Source organism: Nyctibius grandis, chromosome 1, assembly GCF_013368605.1.
Source record: "Nyctibius grandis isolate bNycGra1 chromosome 1, bNycGra1.pri, whole genome shotgun sequence".
Taxonomy (NCBI): domain Eukaryota; kingdom Metazoa; phylum Chordata; class Aves; order Nyctibiiformes; family Nyctibiidae; genus Nyctibius; species Nyctibius grandis.
This window is the reverse complement of record NC_090658.1, coordinates 40012293-40038379: the sequence shown is the minus strand read 5'-3', so window position 1 is coordinate 40038379 and position 26087 is coordinate 40012293. Positions and strand designations below refer to the sequence as shown.

The window sequence follows — 26087 nt, the reverse complement described above, 5'->3', positions numbered from 1 at the left end:
GCACAGTGCAAGACAACAGGAATCTTCAGGGAAAAATCATTCACGTGACATTAGTCTATTATGTGTGAAAATGCTTAGGGACTTAAGGCAATGGTTTAAACGTTATCATTGCTGTTGAACCCATCATTAGGCAGGGTTCAGTTCTAATAGTGCAAAACAAACCCATAGCCAACACCGAACATGCTTTATCTATCTTCAGCCTACAGGCTTCATCTCTTTCTCTCTTTTCATTTTTGGCTTTTTTGTTTTGTTTGATTTTATTTTTTTGCATTCATGTTGCAGAAACCTTGGAAGTAGGAACAAGTTTGAAACCAGTGATTTATTTTTCAGAAGTTACCAAACAGTTGTGAATATGAGCAGTCACATAACAACCTGCTCTGTATTAGAGCATATGACTAGGCAGAAGAAGAAGGACAAGAGTCTTCGTCACATTGATAACTCCTTTTAGTATTTTAACAACTTAGGGTTTCTCTTGCTGTCAGAGGCCCTAGTCCAAATTCCCAGTCCTGCCAGCAGAAATCCATAAGTGAAAAAATGTTTGTAGCTGGCAGACTGAGTGGGAAAATGTAATTAGAATATTTAGAAACATGACCAACCTAATGGTGACTGAGTCTATACTAATCATTTAATCGTTTAAACATAAAAATTCTGTATTCAAGTCTCTCTCCTACACTTGTTTTAATTTTGGATCCCTTCATTAAATGCAAGGCTCATTTAACTTGTACATATTTAGGAAATATGCCCATTTGTCAAAGGTTGACTTAATGGTATTTGCATGTGGGATGTATGGCATTAATTAAAACATTATTTCAGCTGACCAAAGCTTGCCTCTTTATTGCATCGCTTATAAAGAATGCAGTAAATCTTTTTCCCCAAACTGGAGAATATATATTAAATAACATTTATGAAGGCAGGGAATTATTTAACAGCCATGAGACTTATTGACTCTCAAGATTTTCTCCTTAGAAATGCAGCACTGCCTGAGCCCTCTGTCTCACTCTGACACAGACATTCTTTAACCATGGGTATGGTGGTTAGTTTTTCATGTTCATCTGCCAAATGAGGTGGACACCATTTTCCAGTACTGCCATGCTGCAGTGGACTTAATTTATATTTTTGTAACAGGCTATAAGCTACAAAATTTCTAGACAGAGGATTCTGTAGAAATTGAAAATCAATTATTTTAATGCAAACAGCAGGGAAAAAAAGTGAGCCCTCTTGTTTTTGCAGGGAGGTTTGTGGACAAAAATCTGTTCCTGAGACAGTTATACAAATGGTGCATAGTCTGTGCTCTTTCTGTTTTGGCATATATGAGCAAAATGCCTTCTAACTCAAAGAAAAACTTGATTTTAAAAAATGTAATGTGACAAAATGTAATGTGTCAAACATACACAGACATAAAACTTCTCATAGAATTATAATAACAAATATTATGTATCTTGGTTGAAATCTATCATGAAGACAGATTTCATTGCTGGTCATCTGTGTCCTGATTTGGCCTAAACCAGGCCAATTTTCCTTTCAGTGATTTTTACTTTCAGCTAAGTCTCTTCTAAGTAACCTCACTTTCTGAAACTAACTGTGTGTTTTGCAGACAGTGTCTGCTTCTAGGACTGATAACGCTCGAAGTTTGTAGTTATCACTGAGGCACCGGTAGGGATGTTATGCAGAAAGGCTCTTGCTGTACTTAGTCTTAGAGAAACCAAGGTCACTGCTAAATTCCTTACTGCTTACGAGTGAAGAGCCGAAGGGGGGTTGCACCTCCAGGGAGGAGCGGACAGGGCAGGTGACCCAAAATTGACCAACGAGGTATTTCATCCCATACACGTCATTCTCAGTATAAAGTGGGGGGATCACAGGAGTCTTGCCCCTTCTGCTATGGCCAGTGCCCAAAGAGGACTCTGTCCATTTTCCTGCTGCCCCCAATCCTGATCTGTGCATCCCTGAATCCAGTTCCTGTCCGTCGCTGGGCCCAGCCTGGGCCTTCCCGGAGCCTGCCCTGCAGTGCTGGTGGTGACTTGACCGACATTGGGCTAGCTTGATCTTGGGTTTGTATATATTTGTATATATTTGATTATTTCTATTATTATTATTATACTCTTTTGCATTATTATAGTTTATTAAAACTGTTTTAACTTTCCAGCCCATAAATCTCTCTCCCTTTTCTCTTTTCCTTCCCCTTCTGGGGGGGGAGGAGGGTTAATAGAGAGCATCTGCCACCGGTTTAATAGCCAGCACATCTTTAAACTGTGACAATCTGAAATTATAATTTGTTTTTAGTATTAATTTTAAAGATCAGTTGCTCTGTAAGAGTATGGTCTGTTACGTGACTTTCTGCAGAAAGATACAAATTTGGTCTAACTGAACTCTGAAGCTGGTGAGAAGTCATGCACCCATTTTGTAGCAGAACTGGACCTCAGCTAATACATCCCGTCTCTCAGCAGGACTGAGATTTGGACTCAGCTAATTGATTTGAGCTATGCACTGAACTAACCATAGCTATACAACTTCTGATTGGAGAATAGGCAAAATGAGCTCAAGTCTGCCCGCAAAACACCAGACAGACACAGTAATTTACGAAAAGTAAATTGAAACTATAGCACACATCTTGATGCTGTTTAAAGGGTTTACTTCAGGGTAGGGAAATTAGGAAGACCTCTTCAGAGCAGGCTGCTTGTCTTTTTGAGAAAGTAAATTAGCTGATAAGCTACCTTATCACTGAAGGAGCCCTGGTGATCTCTAAGTGAGTAATTTTTGCTTTCTTGTAATCCTTTCCCATATCTTACCTTTCTTTGCAATACTTAAATTTCATTTTTGCAAAGAAGAAAGTGCAAGAAAAGGAAATCTTCGTATAAGGTCAAAGTAACATCACCTAAACTTACAAAAGCTGTGATAGTCAGCACTACAACTAACATTATCTTGAGGAGCAAAAAGGTATAATTAGTTTTGAGCTGCTGGCAGCAAGTTCCAGAAAGTCCTGTAGTCTTTCAAGTAGGGACATACAGAATAAAATCCCCACAAAAAATCTATTATTTCTTTCTTCCTGATATTAGACTCAATTATGCTCAAAACCCAGGTACAGAGTAGAGTCTACAGAGTGTTAGGGGAGCCCTTCTAGCCATCTCAGCCCCCAATATATGCACGGACATCAATAGTTGCTCCCAAGCCTTGTCTTCCTTTCACTTTCTTTGTCCTCTCCTCTGCTCCTTGTCTCATGCCCTTTATGTCAATTGAAAGACAGAAAACACTTAAATTTAGTGGTGATCATTACCAGCTGTCAAGCACTAGAATTTGCGGTATTATCATAGACTCATACCACCTTATATAAATCATAACAGAGTCAGAGCAAGGATGGGGAAGAAAAAAAAAGAAAGGCTACCAAGCTTGAAGGAAGTTTCCTGTCAAAGCCAAATTTTCACTTTAAAAATTCTGCATTTAATTAGGATTATAAATGTCATTTAAACAGACAAATAAGTTATATAATGATAGAAATGAAAGCTGTTATTCTGAATATCAAGTAAGGCATTCATTGGCAAAAGCCAATGGGAATGTAGTGTGTTTTTGTTTAAAATGGTAACTTTCTGCCCTCAAAGAGCATGCAATTCCATAGAACCACATTAGTATAAAACCCAAATAATATGCCTAATGATAAATCTGAACTTTTGGTTTCCAAAGCAAAATTTAAGGATCAGACACTTCTCCATCTTGCCAACTCCCAGTATTTTTTTATGATTCCTGCAATACACTTAGTTTTCTTAAAGCTTCAACTTGGGAAACCGTGCAATTATAGATGAATCCCTTCTTTCAATACCTACAAAAAAGTAACATTCGTGACTCATGTTTTCTTAGTGCTTCAGGACTGGCAACACTGTCTTTGCCACAAAAAAGGCCTAGATGGCTAGAATTTTTGCGTATGATTTAGGAGCAATTAGTTTTCCAAATATACAGCACCATCAAATTTAGCACTTTCATTCTATAAGGATTCAGGCAAACATTTTCTGTCTCAGGAGTCCTAATCTTCTATTGCCTGAGATACAATTTGGCCTTAGGATTTGAACAAATATCAAAGCCCAAACCAAAACTCAATTAAAACCCACTAAATGGCATACGCCTTCCTGTCAAAAACATGCAAAGACAACAAAATCTGCCTAGACATAAAGCTAAAACTGAACTGAACCAACTTCCATCCGGACATAAAAATTTTCTGAGGTTCTCATAATCTTGCATGCTTTTTATCACTGACATGATAATTACTGTGTATAGCATGAGCACTCTGAAGTGTGGTTGGGGCATAAATGTTATTCCTGAATAAATCTGCATCACATTGCAGCAGCTACATCCAATGCAATAATATCTCTTCTGCTAGCTTACAACCAAAATCAGGTCTACTGGTGCCTCCCTCTTTATATAATTGTGAGATGACCAAAACGGCCAGTCACCTCAACTCCCTGTGTCTCTGTTTTCCCTGTGACTATAGGTGGTCAAAAACTCCTTAACATGAGTAAATTGTTGTACTGTCCTCTGATAGAAAGCACTACAAATGTGCAAAGATATTTTTACTTCTCACGGGCGTAGCGAACACATATTGCAGTGGTTGATACTTTCCTGGCAAGGGTCCAGAAGCCGCATCAAGTTTGTTCCTGTATAGATAGAAAAGCCATAGTCCTCTTCTACTAAGAAGGACTTGCTACTTAGCTTCTCATTTCTAATAAATCCTAGTGCTTATTTACTGTCTAATAATTATTACATAAGGGATCTCATTCTGTCTAAATCTAGTGTAAGTTTGAACAGGATAAGGCAAGTTTTCTACTGCTTATAATTATTTAAGTTTTCTTGTTGCCTCATGACTTGAAACAATGTTCATCTTACCAGCTCAGACCACTCCATTTATTCAGAAAACCCAATCAAACTCCTCCCTAACACATATTTTCTCTCCCATTAGCTCAGATCATGACATCAGTAATGTAAGTAAAAACTCAGCTCATAACAGGTAATGTAGTTTCATGTACATAGATGTGTAAATTCAATACATGGCTATTAAGAAAACTGAGCTCACCCTGCTGCAGGCAAGCAGTAAGGCAATGTGGAAAGAAGTTGTAACAAAGCTACCATGCAGAACACAAAATGAAAAGCGGTAGCAGTTGTGTAAGAGGAAAAGTAATCAGGTGTTGAAAATAATATTAAACTGCTGACTTGTAAGTACCCTCATAATAATTTTCTTTTCCTTCCTCTTCCCATAACAGATCTAAACTAATATTCACTATCTTTACTTTCTCACATATGCCCATTTTCTTCCTTAGACATCCTTATTCAAAGAAGCATATACCTCAGACTGAGACTTTTATTTCCAGATAAGTCAAGAGGGCACCCTCTTTAACACAGTGTATATATATATATATGTGTATATATATAAAATCTTACATGTTCCTTAAGGCAAGTTTTCCTTTCAGCACCAAAACCCAGAAGCAATAGTTGCAAAAAAGACACCAGAACCTGAGCTCTTTCAAAAATTCTGACTTTATTTTACTGCCTCATTGCAGGCAAAGTTTTTCAGAAAACAGAATATGCCCACATAAGGTGCAGTCATTTTAAAGCCCGTAGCCACACAACTGCCAAAGTCACTTTCCTGATTGCCTTACAAATGACTTGTAACTTACACCATATCTGTTTCATCACTGATTTTAACCTAGAGACTTCTGTGGGTTACAGACCACTAACACTAAGTCTAAAAATTGGGTCATAGCTTCACAGCCGTAGCACAGTCTGCATGGTGGTCATGCCTGCAAGGGAATTCTACTTCACTTCTCACTCCAGAACCACCCAGGTCCACCTGAGGGCCTCTCCCACTCTGTAAAAGCTGCTTTTTACAAAGAATTGCTTTATGAAATTTACCTAGAAAAATATATCCACGTACATAAAAATAAGATAGCTTCAGAATTTAGAACTCTAATAATTAACCCAAATACATCCTGGGAAGATATTAAAATCTACTCTATTTTTAAATAAACAACCCATCTTGGTGAATTGGAAAGACAAGAGGAAAGTTATGGTATGTGGATAAAATGGAAGAAAAGTGTCTATAATTTGGCTTGAACAAGAATGCTGGACTGAAAGATGTCTACACTAAACAGCTCCACAAAAGTATACGGCTTCCTAAAAGATTTCTCTTGGCAAAAAGGTAAGTATGCGAAAGCATTGCTGTTGGTTCTCCACAATATTTTGCCTAAAAAAATATTTTACCATTTACTTATTTTGATAGACTACTATCTTAGAGAAACGATGCATTAAAAAAGAAAACACTTCATAGGGAGGAAAACAGAAACTACTTCTAAATTAGAATACATATGCCCTTGATCTTCCCAGAGTTTGAAGCACAGGCATGAATTGTATTTACATTAGGTTGTGATTTTGAAATGCCCAACAGCTAGGACTGCACAGGTCATTGGTGCATGTACAGTTACCTATACATACATCTTTGCAGCCCTTACTAAACAAATTCAATATTGCTTTGCTGCAAAAGACATATACTTTGAAATGCTTACCTAGCCACAAATGATTATTTTCAAAGAAATACAAATGCTGTCATAAAAACAAAGCTGAGAATACCTTAGATCAAATCAGAAATCTCTTGAAAGGCATATTTTGAAGTCTTTTCTAGTGAAATGGACAAGAAAACAAACCTTGTCTTGCTACTTTCACTGTCAATGAAAGGTTTACTACAACAGTATGGTTGCAGCCTGACAAATGCTTATTGTTGCAATGACTTAGTGAACACTGCATTCCACCCAGAAATATTGTTAAGTGTTTCCATCAGGGTAAAGATGTTCAAATACAAATAAAATGAAGTGCCTAGAGGAGGAAAGGAGGAACAAGAATTTATCAAGACTGCTAGTGATTTATGAGAAGTACTGATTATAGGGCCCAGGCAGTGTGAAGAGATGATTCTATTTATCATTTCCCCCCTGATAGCTATGTGCTAGAAAGTGGCATCAATATATCATCAAAATATTAAGCTGGTGGCCCTGCAGTCTGGAATTTATTTAGAGAGATGTCATTGTTGCAGGTGTCTGTGATGGAAGGGAGGACAAGTTAATTACCTCTTCACCAATCTGGATCTCTCGGACGGAGCGAAGCAAAAGCTGGTATCCTTCAAAAACGATCACACAGTTTGGGTCACAGCTGTGGTTCAGTAAAGACATGCTGTGAGGGGTGGTAGAGGGGGAGAAGGAGAGAGAAAGAACTTTACAGAGGAGCCTCCACTGCCATTCCCCTTTAATCATTTAAAAGTAGCTAACATGATTACATCTGACATATCAAGCAATTAACTTATGAAACAAATAAAATCCTTGGTAAATCAGCTGCTCTTGCTTAGGGGAGGAAAATGAATGCTTAGAAGATTTATGTTCATTGCTAATAGGAGCCATGCCTGGATGTCTTCACATGTTTCTGCCTTCTATGTAGTCAGGGTGCGAGGGAGGCGATGGCCTCCTCGTGACTCTCCGAGAGGCCTGACTCAGGGGAGAAGGCAAAGCAGGCAAGTGGGGAACAAGACAACCTGGACAGTTCAGAGCAAAAGTACTTTGGGACTGTGTTTTATTTCTGCTGCTTCTTCTCAGTTTCAGGGCAGTAACCTTATTGGCTACCTTGACCATCAGTGGAACTGCAGCTCAAAGGGGCCAGCAACCAACCTGTATTTCATATCAGGTAGAAAATGGAGTATACTATGTCCCAAAACCAAAGTACTTGGTGTATAGAGTTGAAAGAAGAGATACGGCCATTGCCTCTGTTTTACGCGTATTTTGGTTCAGCCTTTGTTCTTGTGATGTGTGACAGCTGAAGCAGCACAGCAGCATTGGGGAGCTGCTGCCACCCCCAAGAGACACATACACTGGTGGATTTCCTGACACAGACATGACCTGCCCTCTTTTTTGAAGCAGACTGTTGAGAGCAACATCAACAACATCTGCTATATACTTTTGAGTCCCATGTTTCATTAGCTGAGAAACAACTGATTTTGCCAGGCCAACATCAGTCCCATCAACAGATGTGGAGCTGATGGTTCTTCCCCTAAGGGAATGTTCCATTGAAAGAACAATTCTGGCATCATGCATCTGGAAGACGACTTTTTGGCTTATCCAGCTCCTGGCTGCCTTTATTTGCTCTCCTGTCTGCCTGACCGAGCAACTCAAAACCCCAACTATTGTTGGCAAAATAGAGGATGTTGCCAAGGGTCAAAGCCCTGCACCAAAACATGTTTATTCAGATCTTGACTCTTAAAGGAGCTATCAACAGGAGCCTGACTCTTTTGATATCCCTTCTGGCCTAATAAAATATCTGAACTCAGTAATGTACACTAGGAGAGGGCATCCATTTCACTTCCTGTGAGATCACTGGGTTTTCTCCCAAAGCTGCTGGTAAGGTGAAGCAGAGAAGGACCACAGGATTTTACCTATTTTAAAATATATTGGGATGCTGATGCTATCAATCCATGCAACAATATACAAGCTCTTAATGAGACTAAGCAAAGCACTTTTAATCATATTTCATCTCATGGAAATACTAGTGGGTTTGATGACAGTTTCATCTGGAAGCATATGAAATCATCTGGAAGGGCATTTGCCTAAGATTTGGGAACCACAGATTTAAGTTCACAGTTTTCCCAGCTCAGAGTGATTTGCTACAGCAAAGCTCAAATTGCTCTGAACTGACTAGGGAAAGAGTCTCTTGCATCCCTTAGCAGTGCATTATCACAGAATATAGCCACCTTCTTTGCAGTCGGGGCTTTTTTCAACCAAAAGAAAACATTTGACTAATAATAATGCTCCAAAATAGTGTTTAATTTTTCCCAAGTATGTGAAAGGATTTGTTACTATTCCACCACGAAATCAAATGACTGTTCTGTACTTTTCATGACACTAATTCCCATGTCCTCCTAACTGCCTTTCCCTTATATTTACCAAAATGCAGGCGTCAAGATATTTAGTGTCCTTAGTCAAATCTTACATGTGTGACATTAGTAGAAAAAGAAACAACAGTGACAGGCCTGCTGAGGTATTGAGAACATAGTTCAACCGTGCATTAACAAAAAAAAATGAGATGGTAAAATATAATTTTAAACTATACATACTGATTTTCCACATTAATAATTGAAGGTAACTAATTCTATGAAGGTAAAACCTTCCCTGGTACGTACTTCTTATCTAACACAAATAATAAATAATACAAATATTAACATCCATCTTTCAAGGGGCTTATCTTTTCACCCTACTGGTTTCTTAGTTATGGTAATTTCCTAATAAATGTGTTCATTTTTTTCTTTTAATTGCCAGTTCAGAAGGCTCTCAGCTGCAAAATATCTGTATTCTAAAGCAATGCTGAACAGGTTTCCTTTTACTAGTCCCAGTCACACATTTTTGATGCCAGCATTTATTCTTACTTAGAAAAGACTACCACCTCCATAAAAATAAAATATAAAGATGTATCTTATTTAAACTGTTTTAACTCTGTAATCAGGACTATTAAGAATGTTTTCAACTTGATCATAATTTTTTTTCTCCTTTAATTTATTTGCATTTCCTAGTTTCTCGTTTGGACATGTTACCTGCTGCTTTGATGGCCCTTACAGCTACCTAGGAAAAAAGGAAAAAAAACTAACATAGATTTTGCCTGTGAATGTGAATCCACAGTACCTGGGATACAGGCCAACACCAACATCCTGCATCTCTCCATTACTGATGGTGAAACAGTTACAGGTCACCTGTAAAAACAAGGGAAAAAATTCAGGATTACCAGAATCATTTGGAAACCCCATACTCAAGTGAAAAAAACTTTCAAAATAAAATGAAGGGGCAATTGGTAATTGGATGGGAAACATTCAAGCGCAACACTGGTGCTCTTTCATTTTAGAGCAATCACATCTGGGACACACTCTCCTGTAAAACTGCAGTCAATTAAAAGCAGAAATATTAGTATCCTTTAAAAATGTGGGGTTAAACACATGCAGAGGCCCTACTTTCCTGTCCAAGGGGGAAAGAAAAAAGCCACCCTACACAGAGCCTGAGAAGCTCAGCCCACAGACAACATAGCAGATGACAGTGACTGTTGATGAAAAGAGTGACTTTTCATGCAGGGACCCTGCTGATGCCAGGCTGTCACAGCACCTTTTAATGAGTACCAGTGGAGCCCAAAGAATATATATGGGACAGTTTTGAAGTAAGTAGAAGCCTTGACTGTGGCAATCTGATATGGGAATAAATAAATACAAAGACTGGGCAATAGCGTATCTTTCATGTTATGGGTAATTTGGTTTGCATGTAAAAGATCCCACAAAAAAACATGTTCAAACAGCCATTCAAGAGAAATATAACCTTTCATTTAATCTCAAATATTCAGCTTGATAGTGTATTCTTCCCTCATACAATCACACAAAGCTAAAGTGGTTTTAGAAAAGAGTGGAGAAAAATGGAAGTTGCTTGCAAGTAGATACAGCCCTACCCCAAACTATTAAACTGAAATTTCTTGGTGTTCAACTCCAAGATAGGTCGACACTTTGTAAATGGCTAGCAAGTACCATTTTCACGGGTTAAACAAGAACCAGAACCCAATTCCAAATGTATTTTTTAAATATCTGGGTTTTTTTGGAACAGCTGGTTTTGTTTTTTTTTTTTTGTTATTTTTTAGATAATCTGTTGGTCAGTTATCAATGACATACTACGAAAATATTTTATGTAGAAAAATACTGCATGATACTGCATAGACAAGAAAAGTTCCAGGTCTCTTCTGCATAACATTAGATTACTAATATCATTAATTCTCGTTAGAACAGAAATGACTTAGAGTAGGATTTGGCAGACATGAAAATGAGATTTGAAAGTTGTAGTTTTATCCATAGAGTATTTGCCCAGAACAGTAAATGCACAGCTCTATTTTAAAGAGGTACACAGAACAATTTAATAGTATATCTTATCCTATAAATTGACAAATTATTATTTATGAGAGCATTAACCATAAGGTGAAAATGAAATCCTCTTTCAAAATTTCTCATAAACTCTGACAGCAGCGTTAATTTAAATAAATGTACATGCAGTAGGGCATGTGTTTTTTTAAATGGTTAGACAATACTTGATTAGTCTATTATTTATGTAACCCACTCAAATGTTCCTGATCAATTACCAAAAGCATACATCTTAATTATTTCTTTCCTGCTGGCATTGGATATAAAGTGTCAGACAGCTTCTGAGCGAAGTCCATTTAAAGTGGCAATTATCCTGGTTCTAAAAATATTGACTTGATTTTGGTATTTATTGAAAAAATAATGCCTTCCAGGTAAAAGAGAAAGCAAGCCAACTTATGTGGACCTTAGCTCTCTCTAATGGACTGCAAAGTAGCAGAGGTCAAACATGTCTTAGAACTAAATGAATCACTCTTCCTTACAAATCTCCTATTATTACCATAAAACTGTTTATATTAACAATATTGAATTTTCATCACTGTAGAGTTAGAGAGACTGTTTCATCATTTTCTATTAAAGGTATGAATTCTATTATGTGAAAAGTTTTACACACAGAAGTCGCAATAGTTTTACTTTTTCCTTTTCATAAACATGCATTAGCTTTTTATACCAGGATATATGTGAAGAAAAACATGAGATGAATGGATGCTCTGAGATTCAGACATCAAGAGCTTCTTTCAAGAGTAGCTCGCTGAGGCACTTTTTAACCTCTCTGTTTTAGATATTTTCACAGTATGCAGTTGCATCTCAACATCCCAGTGAGGTAGTGAAATACCATCTAATTTCTAATTATTTGCAGTTTCAAATATGAGACTGGGAATGCAAGGTATACAGGGCCAGATCTAAAAAGGTATTTAAGTACGTAAACACAGGCAGAAGTCTAACTGGTCCTGTGAATTTTGAGCTACGTGATTTTGCTCACAATCCTACCAGAGGCGTAAGAATTTCCAGGTGCTCTGAGATTTGATTAACCTCCTAGGAGACAATCTTTCCCCCCTTTTAAACTCAGGTATGAAGAAAACAGTGATACACATATAAAGTGTACTACAGATAGTAACCTTTATTGTGGCTGCTTTCTGTCCTCAGCAAGTGGAGAGAGGAATTGAGACAGTGGTGGTGGCAGGAAGATCTCATCATTTACAATGTGAAAAATTCTGATATAATGACAATCCTTCATGGACAGGTAGCAGCTGGTAACAGGTATCAAATATGAAATCTCCATAGTCTGTCAACTGGGGATTGGGTTCTTAGTTTTCTTTTAGATTTGTTATGAAGTCTTTAGAAATCTACTGAATCGCCTCTATATTTCTATTTACGTAAACTTTCAAGAGGTTTTAAAACTCAAAGTTAAAGATCAGTCCTACCAAGAGGAGTTCCGAGATTTCAATCCAAAAGTCCACCACAAGAGTTGATGTTGTAGACCACAACGCCCAAGAAACAATAGTAAGGCGGCATTTCTTTTACAGAACACCTGAAAAAAATCCATTCTCCTAGCTTCCCAGGATTCACAGACGTTTATGTGTAGCTCAAATAACAGCTAAATCTGGAGTATCTAACACGGCTGCAGGAAAGCACGGGTAATCTGCTTGTTCCTGAGGCAATCCTTTACAGATCAAAACCTACTGGGACTGGAAGTTAACTAACTCCATTTCTTGGGAAAAAAAACAAGGCACAACAAATGACGTCTTTGTCATGAACCACAGTATTTCTTTCAGGTTTCAGGGTCACCTTGCGTTGTCTTTTTTCTGCCTTAACTGACTCACCTTATTCCTTATACTACAATCAGGTTCTGATTCTGTGTAATCCCAGATTTTAAAATAAGAAAGAATAAACAATTCTCAGCAACCTGATGCTTCAAGAAACAGATTCTTCCTTACAAAGGCACAGCCCTTGTCACCTTAGCTCCTGCAGAATCATTTACCTCAGTTATTTAATTTGTTCTGTTGTTCAGCTTGTCCCTTCTGATTCTTCTAAAAATCCCTCTCTATCCAGCTATGCAGCACTAAAACTGCATATCCACGTAAGGAGACAGAACAGAGTACTCACAGAGTTCGTTATACCCACAAATAAGGAAAAATGCCCACATATTTCAGAACTTCAAAGCTGCAAAGTCAAATTCCTTGCCAATTCTAAAATTTCTGAAATAACACGTCTCCCAGCGTGAGAACCGAAGGATAATTCTCAGGGGAGAGTCACAGGCTTTTCAAACCTCCACAATGCAAAACTTACTCAGGAGTATCCTAGAGCTCTCAAGGTTTATCATCATAGACTGATTGGCCATACAGTTCACTGACAACTTAAAGAATCAGTTCTCAGTGTTTGAGTTGGCTCTATGGCAATAAATCCTGCAAGTTTATTTAAAAGGAACTGCTATTTCAAACAACAAGCAATATTATATAAAGTGATTGAATTAAATAAAAAGATTTGTTCTTTTGAGAGACTGCACGTTTTAGAGAAGTATCCTATACTCAGTAAGGTAACCCAAGTAGAAGACATAATCTTTCCCAGACTGGTAAACACAGAGAGAGTAATCCACCTTTACTGACTGACCACTATTCTCATGCGTTCTTTATCAGCAAACAAAAATTACTGCAATCTGTTAAATTCTATTTCCTTTCTGAGTGACACATGAAAACTCTGTAAATTTACCTCGTAAGGAGGTCTCTGTTCTCAAGACTCTGGAGCTACTGTCTGAGCAATCTCTGTCTGTGCCAGACCCAGAGTCTAGTCGACAGCCATGAAGATTTATTTCGGTGTTTGCGTTTGACAGGGTATAAAGGCTTCAGTTTGGCAACGTGCTGAGTTGAATTTGCTTTCAGTTCAGACCTCATTCATATTGTTTTATATTATGGATTTGCATTTGGGTTAAATAAAGCAGACTCAGACTTGATAGCAGGACATTCCAGATTTGGTGTTTTGGACACTAAGACAATGAAAAATGTCAATAAGGGAGTAAGGGAAAGAAACCAAACCATTATTGGCTAACACTTGCTGCACAGATCAAATTACAAATATCAGGACTAACAATCAATCATTTTGTCTCCACGTGTTCCTGTACGTTCCTGCAACACAGGGAGGCAGCTCTTATAACACGTGTAAGAAATCCTCACAAGAAGGACTACCAAAGGGTATATCGCACTGATAGGGTCAATATAATTTTCAGCTTTGATATACAATGTCTCCAGCCATCTCTGTAAATGGTGTGTCACAGTTGGCATATTCTAACCCACCACCAGGAAGAAAGCCATAGCTAACACTTTTTTGCCTAATTTATGAACCCAGTGTAATGTAAATTAAAGATATAAAAAAGCCCTTCATGGATTATTAAGTTTCTCATTAACACCAAAGTTGGCTGGGCATTCCTGGTCATTGGCAAATATTTAACAAAAGATGCTGTAAACAGTTCTCATGATGCTATGATTCTATGTTAACAGGCTTCTCAAGAGTCTCAAACACTAGCCGGGCATGAAGGAGTGGATAGTAAACACTATGCAAGGGGCACACTAATTCAAATGACCGAGACATACCCCAGAGACCTTCTAGCACCACTACATCCACTACACCTCTGCACTGATAGCTCTTTCCCATTCAAGGATGAACAGATACCAGGCACAGATGGTCGATAGATCTTAGATCTGCTAATAACTTCTTTTGGCACATGGAGCGCTAGAGCAACAGTGCTAAACATGGCAACAGTGCTAAACTGTAAATGCACAGTATGCCACGGCAGTGACAGGGCTGTCAAGCCCCTGTATTGACAGTATTTCACTCAGCTGCTCATGGCCACAGCCCATGACACTCAAGCTTCCCATGCAGGCAGAGCTTCTCGCTCTGAAACCTCAGCTCTGTCCGCTGGACAGGGTATTGGAGAAGGAGAGATGAGATGGGACAAGGTGGGAAGGTGTCTGCTACCAGAATGCTGTGCTGAAAAGAGCCCTGTTACAAAGCACATTTGCAAACTAGACCTTTGTCTATAGGTTATGTATACACGCTTGCACACTTTACTATATCAGGAACTTTTGAATCCAATTCCACGTTGCATTGTACTCGGGACCTACCTATTAGCTTCCACAGGAGCCACAGAACCAAAACTAGATGAAGGAGATATCAGAAGGATGAAAATAAACAGAGAAAAAAAAAGACTCTTTGGTGGTTTGTTCCAGACGGAAATCAAAACATATTAGAATGACTTTGGGAAAGTCATCTTATTTATCTTATTTAGAGTTGCAGACTAAGGAAAGGGAATAAGTAGTTAACTGTTTGTGATACTTGCTCAGAAGCCAAATTTTGCAGCATTACCATGAAATTTGGAGAAGTTACATTTCTTTCACACCATGACTGAATTCACCATTATTTCATTTTACTTCAAGAACAATTCATCCTATTAATCTCTTGTGCCAAAACATCAATGTTTTGGCTAAATTAGAGACTACCATTACTCCAGAGATAGTTACAGCAAAGATGTGTATTTCCAACTGTTTTCTTAGTTGTTCATCTTATGTCTTTGGAGATCTTCATATCAACTGTCAATATTTCAGGCCTTCCTTGATATCATAGCACATGAAAGTTTCTGACGAGAACGCAGAACACAGGTATCCCTTGCAGAGGGCTGTCACCACCTACAAGCCAATAGACCAGAAAAATTTGGCCTGACATTAACAGATGACTTAATGCAAGTGTGCTTCAGGCATCTCTTTTTAGTACTCAGCTAAGTGGTGCAATTTTGATCAGAGTGGAATGAAAACAGGTCATGGCAAATTACCTCCTCTCTTCTTAACCCCCCACATACTTCTCCAATTTTTCAAACAAAAATATTTAGCTATGCAGCTAAATATATGATTGCTAAGAATTTGAGAGTCATCATTACTAGGACAAATGTTATGTTTGCTATTGGCACTTTTTTTTAAATTGTGTGCAAGACGTAATAAGAAACCTGAGACTTGAAAAGCTAAAGCCTGAAACATGCAAAAATATCGCACTCTTTGGGTAAAATGAAATATCTTGAAGTTTGTAGAATCCCATTAAAAATTTTGTGCAACCTGCCCTAAACTTTTCACAAATTTCTGCTCTGACAATAGTCAGCAAGTCTCACGTTCCCTTTGGTGAAGTTCTAGCTTTTACCCAGCTCTACAAATATTATTATTATTCCTGCTTTTTGGAACAGAACTGAAATGCATCTATTTCTGGAGTAGAACTGGAGAGAGGGAACTGCAAAGCCACTAATGGATCACATTACAGTACGCTTGCAGCATTTGGTATTATTAATCGGAGTGGAGTAGAGGCATGACATCCTTCTCTTCATCCTCATTTTCCTACTGGTAACTCCACTCCTGTGAAATGGGGCAGAGTTATTAACTTGATTTCAACAGCCACTGCATGCCTGCCTATTGAAAGTAAACTGCTTGTTTATTGAATAAGATCAAACTTCATGGGCACCCACGAGTGGTGAACTGACTTTGTATTTGTCTTGCCTATTTTGTTGCAGATAGCTGTTTAGCTGCTTTGTAATAGTATGTTCAAAAAATAAATGTTGGACTTTTAATATGAAAAATTAGGTTGAGATTCAGCTACGGTTTCTAGTATGAAAATTACATAGGCAAAACCAAAACATCAATGAATTAATCTTGTATAACTTCAGCTAATAATACAGGTGGAATAAATTACTATCTGTCATCTCCTTCCATTACCTAGATGATTTCCTCTTGCCAGACTCATAACTGCTAGGTAGCCTGTTAGGTGAGATAAAATCTAACCTAATGTTAGGTTTTGCCGACCTATGTTTCAGGGTTTGCCGACTTTATTCTCACAGTTGGAATATAATTGTTATTCCTTCTGGAGGTGCTTGTTGAGGTAGACCTTCAAGTATATTTACCTCTTGAAGTTCATCCACCATAAGTCTTTGGATTTGGTCTTTTGGGTTTAGTGGATTTTTTCCTCTCTTTTCTCTTTTTCACTCTTTTAACTATTGCCCAACAATATCTTTTCTACTGGGGCGGGGGGGGGGGGGGCAGGGGAGCAGGGAAAGTGGGAGGAAGATAAAAATCTGGGGAAAACTTTTTTCATACAATTTCTTTAAAATTGTTTCCACCAGAAAATTTCTGAAAGCACAAAAGCTGAGAATGTTTGAAGAGGAGGAAGTTTCAAAAACAGCAGAAAAAAAATGAAACACCTCTTCCAAAACGTGATGGCATAAAATGAGTATGTTTAAATCTTAAAAACTTAAACAAACATAATGTGGTGGGTTGAACTTGGCTGGATGCCAGATGCCCACCAAGCCACTCTATCACTCCTCTCATCAGTAGGACAGGGAGGGGAGAAAACAAGATGTGAAAAAACTTGTAGGCCAAGATAAAGGCAGTTTAATAAAGCAAAAGCAAAGGCCATGCATGGAAGCAAAGGAAAACAAAAGATTTATTCTCTCCTTCCCATCAGCAGGTGATGTCCAGCCACTTCCTGGGAAGCAGGGCTTCAGTACACATAGCGGCTGCTCCGGAAGACAAATGTCACAATAACGACTGCCACCCACCCCTCCTCCTTTCTTTCTAGCTTTTATTGCTGAGCAGACGTTGTATGGTATGGAACATCCCTTTGGTCAGTTTGGGTCAGCTGTCCTGGCTATGTCGCCTCCCAGGATCTTGCCCAGCCCCAGCCTACTGGGTGAGGGGAGGGGAATGCTGGAGAGACAGGCGGGATGCTGTGTGAGCACTGATCAGCAGTAGCCAAAACACTGGTGTGTTATCAACTCCCTTCTGGCTGCCAATACAAAGCACAGTACTACAAGGGCTGCTATGGGGAAAATCAACTCCATCTCAGCCAGGTCCAATACACATAAATAAAGGTTTGATTTTGAAAATTCTTTGGAAAAGGGCAACAAAAACATTCATCGCGATTAATTTAGAAACATGGAAAGTTTTTTTTTTGAGAAAAAACCCAATTTTTTTCTCATAATTTTTTCATAAGGTAGGTTTTGAACCAGCTCTAGTCTCACTTTCCTACTTGAGCTACAACTGAAATAGAGATATCTGGGGAGTTTTAGAACTGAACCTAAGACCTTTCTTTTCTTAGTATGATGAAAAAAATACACAGAAACCACTCATGCCAGCATACGACACTGTAAACCTGTATGTGTCCATGATCACTGCAAAGCAAGGCTAACTACAACCTGCTTTGTTTTGTATTAACCAGACAAAATCTCAGGCTCTTGTATTGTTTGCATGTTGAGGCCCAAAAGAGTACTGGTATCACTGCCAGTGCCTTCAATTTTTCTAATGCCCGTTCCCTATAGATAAACTACTACTACTTTTCTTTTGAGATAGTTTTAGAAAAAGGAATATGTATTGTTCTTTTTATCAAAACATTAAAGCAAAAAAAAATTAAAAAAGGATTTAAGTTATTTAGATATCATTTATTTTTTGACTTATTCCTATCATTCAAACTTGGTGACACTACTACTTCCAAAAATCAGTGGGCCAGACATACCCTTTTGTAAATCTGTCACTGGTCTAACCCCCTTTCTCCCCATTAAAGGCCTTTAGAAATCAGTAAGTAAGGTAACAGGAAACATGCACTATGATGTTCTTCCAGGTAGATGGCAGATCAAACATCTGCTGAGAGCAGGTCATCTAAATTACATGCGAAAGTATAATTTGAAAATTATATGAGCTGTTCACAAAATGCCAATGTAGATTTTAATAAATAAAATACTGTCCTTTTAAAGTTTTTTAGCACTTGATTAACATATGCCTGCAAAATGCTTTTGAACTCACTCCTTCCCTCCACAGACAGCATATGAAGAGTGTTGTCAGATGCAATGACTGATGCTACTGTACCATAGGAGGTGTTCTGCACGCGACAGGCTAGAGCTTCCCGCGGCCAGTGAAAAGGAGTGGAGTACCAGCTGATATTCATCAAATATACTAAGTCCAGGTAGCAATTAGAAGTTTAACAGGACAAAGTAAAACTGTGAAACAAAAAGCCCACTATGTGTTTAATCCTGAAACACTGAAATACCCAGTTGATTGCCTTAATGAGAGGTCTTTGGGGGAAAAAAGGGTAACTGCCTATTAAAGGCACTGAAGAGATGGTTAAATCCAGACCACAGCTCTAGACCCCTTTCTGACTGAAAGGGAAAACTGACTGCACTGTGAGTGTGTGCGCTGGCACAGAAGGGTGAATGTGACCATATCAGGAAACATCAGGATACAATACAGCAAAAAATATAAGTCAAACTCCATTTCTTTCTCAGGACAAAACAGAACAGTATTACAGTTAAGGTAAACATATGATGTGATGCACAGAACAAATTAAAGCCAAAGCAGTAATTTTTAGGCCTGTATAACTCAAATACTCAGTATTTAAGGAGTTTTTGGATTTCCATAGGATGTGTGTATTCTTAGTACCTCTGAAAAATCAGCTCCCCAAGGGTTTCCAGTGAACATTTTTTTTCTACTTCTCTAGTTTTTGGGTTGTTTCAAACACTGCTCTGATAAGGAAACAGTTGAAATAATTTAATTTTTGGAATTCCATAACATTGGACCTGTTTAGTCTCAACACAGTACATACGCTTTTAGTTACTGTGAGGCACAGCTTTCATGCTGATGCCACTCGTTTTCTCATTCCCATAATGCTAGTCTGACATTCTTGGACAATCCTATTTGATGATAAACCACAGTCAGTCAATGACATCTGACAATACCAAAGACAGTTTGCTAGCATTGTGTGCTGTATTTGACCATATTGGGAAGTGACAGGGAGTTAAGTCAGGAAAAAAAAAAATAACCCTGCTCTACTCCTTTGGATCCACAGGGTGCATTTGACACCCAGGATCTAAACCAGAGCATCTCAGAGCTGTATTTCCCATCAGCAGGCCAGGATGGGAGATTTTGCTTGAAGAGAAAGTAAGAGAAACCTCCCTTTCACATTTTGTTTCAATTCCTTTGTGACTTTTGAAAATACTAGTAGAAATTAACTGTTTTGTTTCCCCAAGAGAGGGAACCATGGACATATTTTGGGTGGTTATATAGGAACAAGGCTTACGGCACCCACAATGCCTGTACCCCAGAAACTAGTAGAGGGAAGGTCACTATCCCATCCATCAGGATTCGATAGCAGAAGTGTCATTACTTCAACAGAACAGGTAATAACTCCCAGTATACTGTTCTACCTACAACTGAACAGAACAGATTTTCCTTTGAAATAGCATTTTTCTTTATTGTACCAGATTAGCAGTAGCCATTACACAGATTTTCTGTATTGTTACTATATGCTATTACTAGTTAGGAAAAAAAAACACAGTACTTGAAGGCAGCATTAAGCTAGACTTTCGTTTGAGTCAGAGCCACAGATTAAAGAAAATATAATGATTTACTCCAAAATATGCTCATAAATTAAGTTCAAACAGAGAACTCCTAGTCCATGTGACATCAGACAATGAGTTGACAAAAGTACTGTAAAATAGCTACACACAGAGTAGCTTTTAATAGCACGAATAGAATCATAGCTTGCAGAAAAAGTCAGGAAAAAGCCAAACTCCTTTGTATGCTTCCTACTTAATGAACTCTTTTATGATATAGAGACTGTAAATTGGCGAGAAAATGATCAAATAATTGTATTATTTGATCTCTCGCTCATAAAGAAAAAGAAAAAAAGTATTTCATTTTGAAAAGTCTCTACCAGAAATACAGAAATAAAGGAAGGTTAGACAAACACTATGTTGAGCTCACAGTACAAATGCTTGTGGGCAGCTAACTAAAGTTCACAGACCTATATGTAATTGCTGTCTACAGGAAATACTTGAGTTAGCGAAAGAATTTTCTCCTCATTCCTTCGCCTTTGCCCTTCCACAAACTCACCAGCAAAGAAACCTCCTAAGGGCATTTCTGTGATGAACAGGACTTTCCCCACCTCTATGTGGTTATTTTAGCAAGTATTAATTGATAAAGGATATACTTTTATACAAATAAGCTTGAAACAAAATGACCCACTCCCTGTTCATTTGTCCTTGTTTAGACTCCACTTGTTTTTTTGAAGCTTTTAACACAAATAAGAGCACAAAATTTGCACTTATATTAATGTCAATTGGCAGTGATATCAGTGGCATCAGATGAGTTACACAAAACAACAATTAGGAAGGAAGTTCACAAGTTGAACTAGAACTAGAATTAAAATTTCTCTGAGCATTGAAATTGGGTGATCTAACATCATGTGGTTAAAATTCTGTACATTTCAGACAAAACAAATCCTTGCCATTAAACATCTGCAAACTTTGGGTTGCTTAATTCTTAACCCAAGCTCTGTACCACAAATGCCTCAAGTTCACATCAAATACTAAAATAAGAAGGCAGAATTTTTTTAAAAAAAGAGACAGTAGATGTGGTATCATTAAATAACTTGTCCAGTCAAACTTGAAAGCTGAGAAAACATTAAAAAATAACATGCAATTTTCATTCACTCTTTTTTTTTCCTAGCTTGAGATAGTTTGAAAGGCACTGAAACTGCGTTTAGCAAAAATGTCTGTGTTTTCCCAGCATTCAAATGATATACTGCCATTTACAAAGTGACTGCCATAACCATGTATTCTTTCATGTGAAAATGACACTTTTGCCTACCAACAAGTATCAAAATTTCTTTAAACGAAAAGTTGTATCATCTTCCCTCATATATGCAGACCAGAAAAATAAATACCAGTAGTATGCCCTGGAAAGCTGATGAATACCAATATGCTTTAATTTAATTTTCTTTATCTTACAATTTCTAAGTCAATTCAACTGTTTTCATAACCCAGATTCATGATTTCAGAAACTTTAAGAGTAGATACAATCTCTACGTTTTGAAGACCCATCATCCACTACAGTCTGAGAAAATGACAATGGTGGTGTGTTACATATTTCAAGCAAGAAAGATGGCTGAGACGGCTGTGCTGGCTTTACAAAACTAACTACAGATTTACAAAATGCTCCTTTGATTCACAACACCCTCCTAGTGCTTCATGCTATTTTTTTTCTCATATGCAGATTCACTCTCAGCAAATTTTTATCCACAGTTTTCATACCCCTTACTTCGAGCTTTTTTCATTTTGTGCAAACCGGATTTTTACATACACCGAAGACAAGCAAACCAGCTAGATAAACAGTGATTCCAGCAAGCAACAAGGAGCAGCTGGCATTTCGATCACACCTGACAAAACCCAGGGTGACAGGAAAGAACACACTAATTTTTGGTTACAAAAATACTAGTGGATCCTAGCAAGTTCTCCACCTCCAATGAAAACTCTAAGTTTATACCTTGAAGCTCTCTTAAAAACATGGCAGAACTAAAGAAAGTGCAAAACTGAATCAGACCCACAAGGCACGAGGTTATTCAAATGTACTGTTGCGTTTCTCCTTAGAGTTTGCATTTTGACACTGACACTCCTCATGTTCACACTGTTTTTACTCCAGCATAATGCCAAACAACTACATGCCAAAATACATTTTTCCTTGATGAATGAAGTCCTTTAAAATTCAATATTATGGCTACGATTATTTAAGCACTTATTATTTAGGAGCACATTTTCCTTTCATCTAGGACTTGTCTCTATCTGATTTGACTGCCTATGAAAATTTTAGCTTTAAATTGTTACATTTTCATGAATAGAAAGAGGTAAAAGTACAAAGTAACTCCTAAACCCAAGACGTTTCACCCTAAGGATCCATTCATGATACAGTAAGAATTTAAAACAACCACTACAAAATCACACTAGGTAAGGTTTCATTGATAGCTCTTGTGATGAGAGCCATATGAGAACAAAGTAAACTCATACTTCTTTCATCAACAAATATGGAAATAATTCTCTTTTTTATATGTTATGACAGAAAAGAGTAATTTGTTCCATTAATTCCTGTTTAAGTTACAATTTAAATGTATTTTTAAAGTATTTTACATGCTGTGCTACTCTTGGCCATTCATCTCAAATGTAAATCAGCTGTGAGAAATTACAAAATTGTAGCTTTTAGGTCATCTACCAAGAATTTCAAATACCAAATACTTCCACTTTTTTTTTTCAATATTGAGGTCATCCCAATGGAAATGCAAAACATTTTGAAAGTTTGAATCATGATCCAGCTTTTGCGACCAGTCTTTCCAGACTGAGTCCAAGTATTTTCCCATAGACAGTCAGTCACATCACCTCTTCAGTGAAGCTGAACCAGATGCCTCTTTTCATTGGCGAGGCTCTTCCTAGCCACGAATGAAGTGCCTACCTTTCTTAAACTTCACTGTTATTACTCTTTTGACATTTTATACTCACTGTGATAGCACCACATTGAACAGTCTATTGAGCTATTACCACTCGATGGGTCATTTAAATCAATCATTCATTTTGTGTAAGATATTAAAAACAAATATATGAAAATTATCCCTTAGGACAAAATTTAGACTTCTAAGTGTGTTTCTTCAAACAACATTGCCAACCCTCCAGTTACACGTCCATGATTTTTAGCAAAGAAGATAAGAACCAGAAGAAGAAAAAGTCACAGAAAATACAAAATGACTGAATTAAGTAAAGAGAAATAAAATAGAAGCCAAAACTACAGGAGATAATGTATTCAAAAACCAAGTTCAAACAGATAACTTGCTTCTTAATGAGCATTTATTAACAATTTGGTTGTGGGAAGACTATGGAGGAGAGGACCTGAAAATACCAGTCAAGACCAATGGTGTTTAATTTCCACCACCTGTTGCTCAAAGGTGTTACAATACACAGCCCCCAATGGAATACAGGAAAAGAGAGAGTTTTGTTTTAAAAATTATTACACATCTTAATTCACTCAGCAGCTGTAAGCAGCAGTCCAGCCCTGACACAGTACTTGCCTGAAAGCGTCTGCTGGCGTGCTCTCAAAAGTGCCAGTGCAGCAGACAGCCAGCAGCAGTTTTTGCCTCTGCATGCAAATGCAGGGCTGAATTCAGCCCCATGAAGCTGAAGCTTCACCTGCCTGTGGATCTCAAGGTCTCTGACTCCAAGCCACGCTCATCAAATCACAAAAACTGCCTCTTATTAAGGACGCCTTTATCTGCAGGACAACTGAGTCTACATAAATCATACACCTTGATTTGCAAAAGGGGCTGCATAAGGACTGGGGTCCATACACTGACACGTTCTCACCCTGTCAGAACCTACACGTGGAGATTGCGCTTTCAACTCTCATATTGTAGGAGTAACTGAATGAATGAGTACTGATACCTTGAATGAATAATGATTCTCAACTGCTGCTTTATGAGTATAAAGTTTGTCTAAGATTGTCACCTAACTATGTACAAACTAGTCAGACATTTGAAGCTGGAGAAATAACTCTCTGTTTGCTCTTGTTTGAGAAAGAGGCCCTGCTTATGCAAGCACTTACAGAGAAGTTTTGTGTTCAGCTGCGCTTTCTCACTACCCTCAAAAGGGTGGCTCAGAGGCTACTGCTGCCATTTCTTACCTGCTGCAGTAAGCCACCCTGCAACCCACATATAGTTCATCCGTTCACTTGAGTATTGCTATTCTAGTTACAACTAGTTGTATCTTACTGTGTCTAAAGACCTTGCAATGAGACTACTGTAAAAAAAGGTAATTTTAACTTTAAACTTATTTTTTATTGAATAGACATGTGATTTTCATGCAGAATCTGGCCATTGGGAGGATTCCCAAAGCAGAAGAGTCAGCAACAGCCCCAGGACCTGTGCATGAAATGGGAACATGACAGTGACAACTGTGTGGAATGGCATTTTTACACATTGCTTATTGGTAAATGTGTCACTGAGTAGTACTTGACAATATTTAATGAACTGAATGCATAAGTCTTTTACCAGAGGAAACATGTTAAAGTGAGAAACCAAGTGTAGCACACTCAGTCTTGATACTTAAAGGTTGATCTGTTTGTACACAATGCTTTCATGAGACTGGGCAACAACAGCAACAGGCAGGAAAGCTGATCAGGCTTTGGGAGAGCTGCGATAGTGTTGGCATGTGGGGAGACAGAAGCAGGGATTTTTGTCAAAACAAAAATAATGATTGAGCTTCTACATAAAAGTCATTATTACAAAAGCCCTGTTTATACAAATCTGACAAATCTGCTCCAAAACGTACAAAGAGATAATTGCAAAATAAAGCTCACTGATATTTACTCAGAATTCTCTCTGCCAGATCTGTGTGCATGACTATGAACATACTCTCTTGCCCCTTCATGTGTTTGTCTAAAAAAACCCGTGTTATTTAACAATATGGTCTTTAGCAGAAATTAAGCCATAAAGCCACACATTTTGCAAACCAAGTATCCATAGTAACTAACTTCACAGTAATTGAATTTGGGTATTTCAGTTTCAAAATTATTCACAAACAAAAATGCTACATATTTGAATTAATAAACATCTGAGCCTGTACATTCCCTTCATTTCCATAAGTAAAAAAGTTTATCCTAATTAGAGCTGAGCAAATAATGTTCAACGTATCATTTACCCTCCAAAAGCAGTTTATGTCTTTACTTTTGGAATCCCTGACAGTAGATTACAAATCTGTCAAAATTCATTCAAAATCAGCTCAAATCTTTCTTTCTTGTTGCTTCTTGTCAATGAACCAACCATGTACTAGGTAGTATAAATTCACACTCAAATATTAAAATTGTGACAGCTGCTGAGTCTGCAGACACATTGCCTGACTTAAAAACTGAAAATACTGCAGCTATTTGTGATTGCATTGCCGCATAGATGCTAAATGTAAAACGCAATCCCAAAGACAAGCTGGGAAAACACCTGCCCTAGAATAGTAGCAACTAATGGAACAATGAATCTTGGAAAATATTAATTCTTTATTTTTTAGCCCACACAGTAATTGTCACCCAGACCGTCCTGAGAATTATGATTTTGGGCAGAAATTTTTCTTTTCTTCTTCCATTATCATCCCACTATTGGAATAACATCTCCTTAAATGCTTTCTGAAAAGAACTGGGATCAAAAAATAATAATGCTTCAAACTCCGGAAGTAAAATAATAGAGCATTTCATCTCTAGGGAGGAAAAAAAGGTAATGCTTTTGGAGATCCTTTCATCTTCTCAGCAGCTTC

At 37.8% G+C, this 26087-nt stretch overlaps 1 protein-coding gene across 3 annotated transcripts in view; it reads right to left on the bottom strand.

Annotated features, from left to right (window-relative positions):
- Window positions 1-26087, bottom strand: part of SMYD3 (SET and MYND domain containing 3) — a 463693-nt gene that overhangs the window by 81655 nt on the left and 355951 nt on the right. For all 3 annotated transcript variants that reach the window (XM_068403784.1, XM_068403766.1, XM_068403774.1), the window contains 2 exons: window positions 9690-9757; window positions 7098-7200 (listed from right to left, as the gene is read on the bottom strand). In XM_068403784.1, the coding sequence (XP_068259885.1) occupies window positions 7098-7200; window positions 9690-9757 (171 nt within the window). The remainder of the gene's footprint in view (window positions 1-7097; window positions 7201-9689; window positions 9758-26087) is intronic.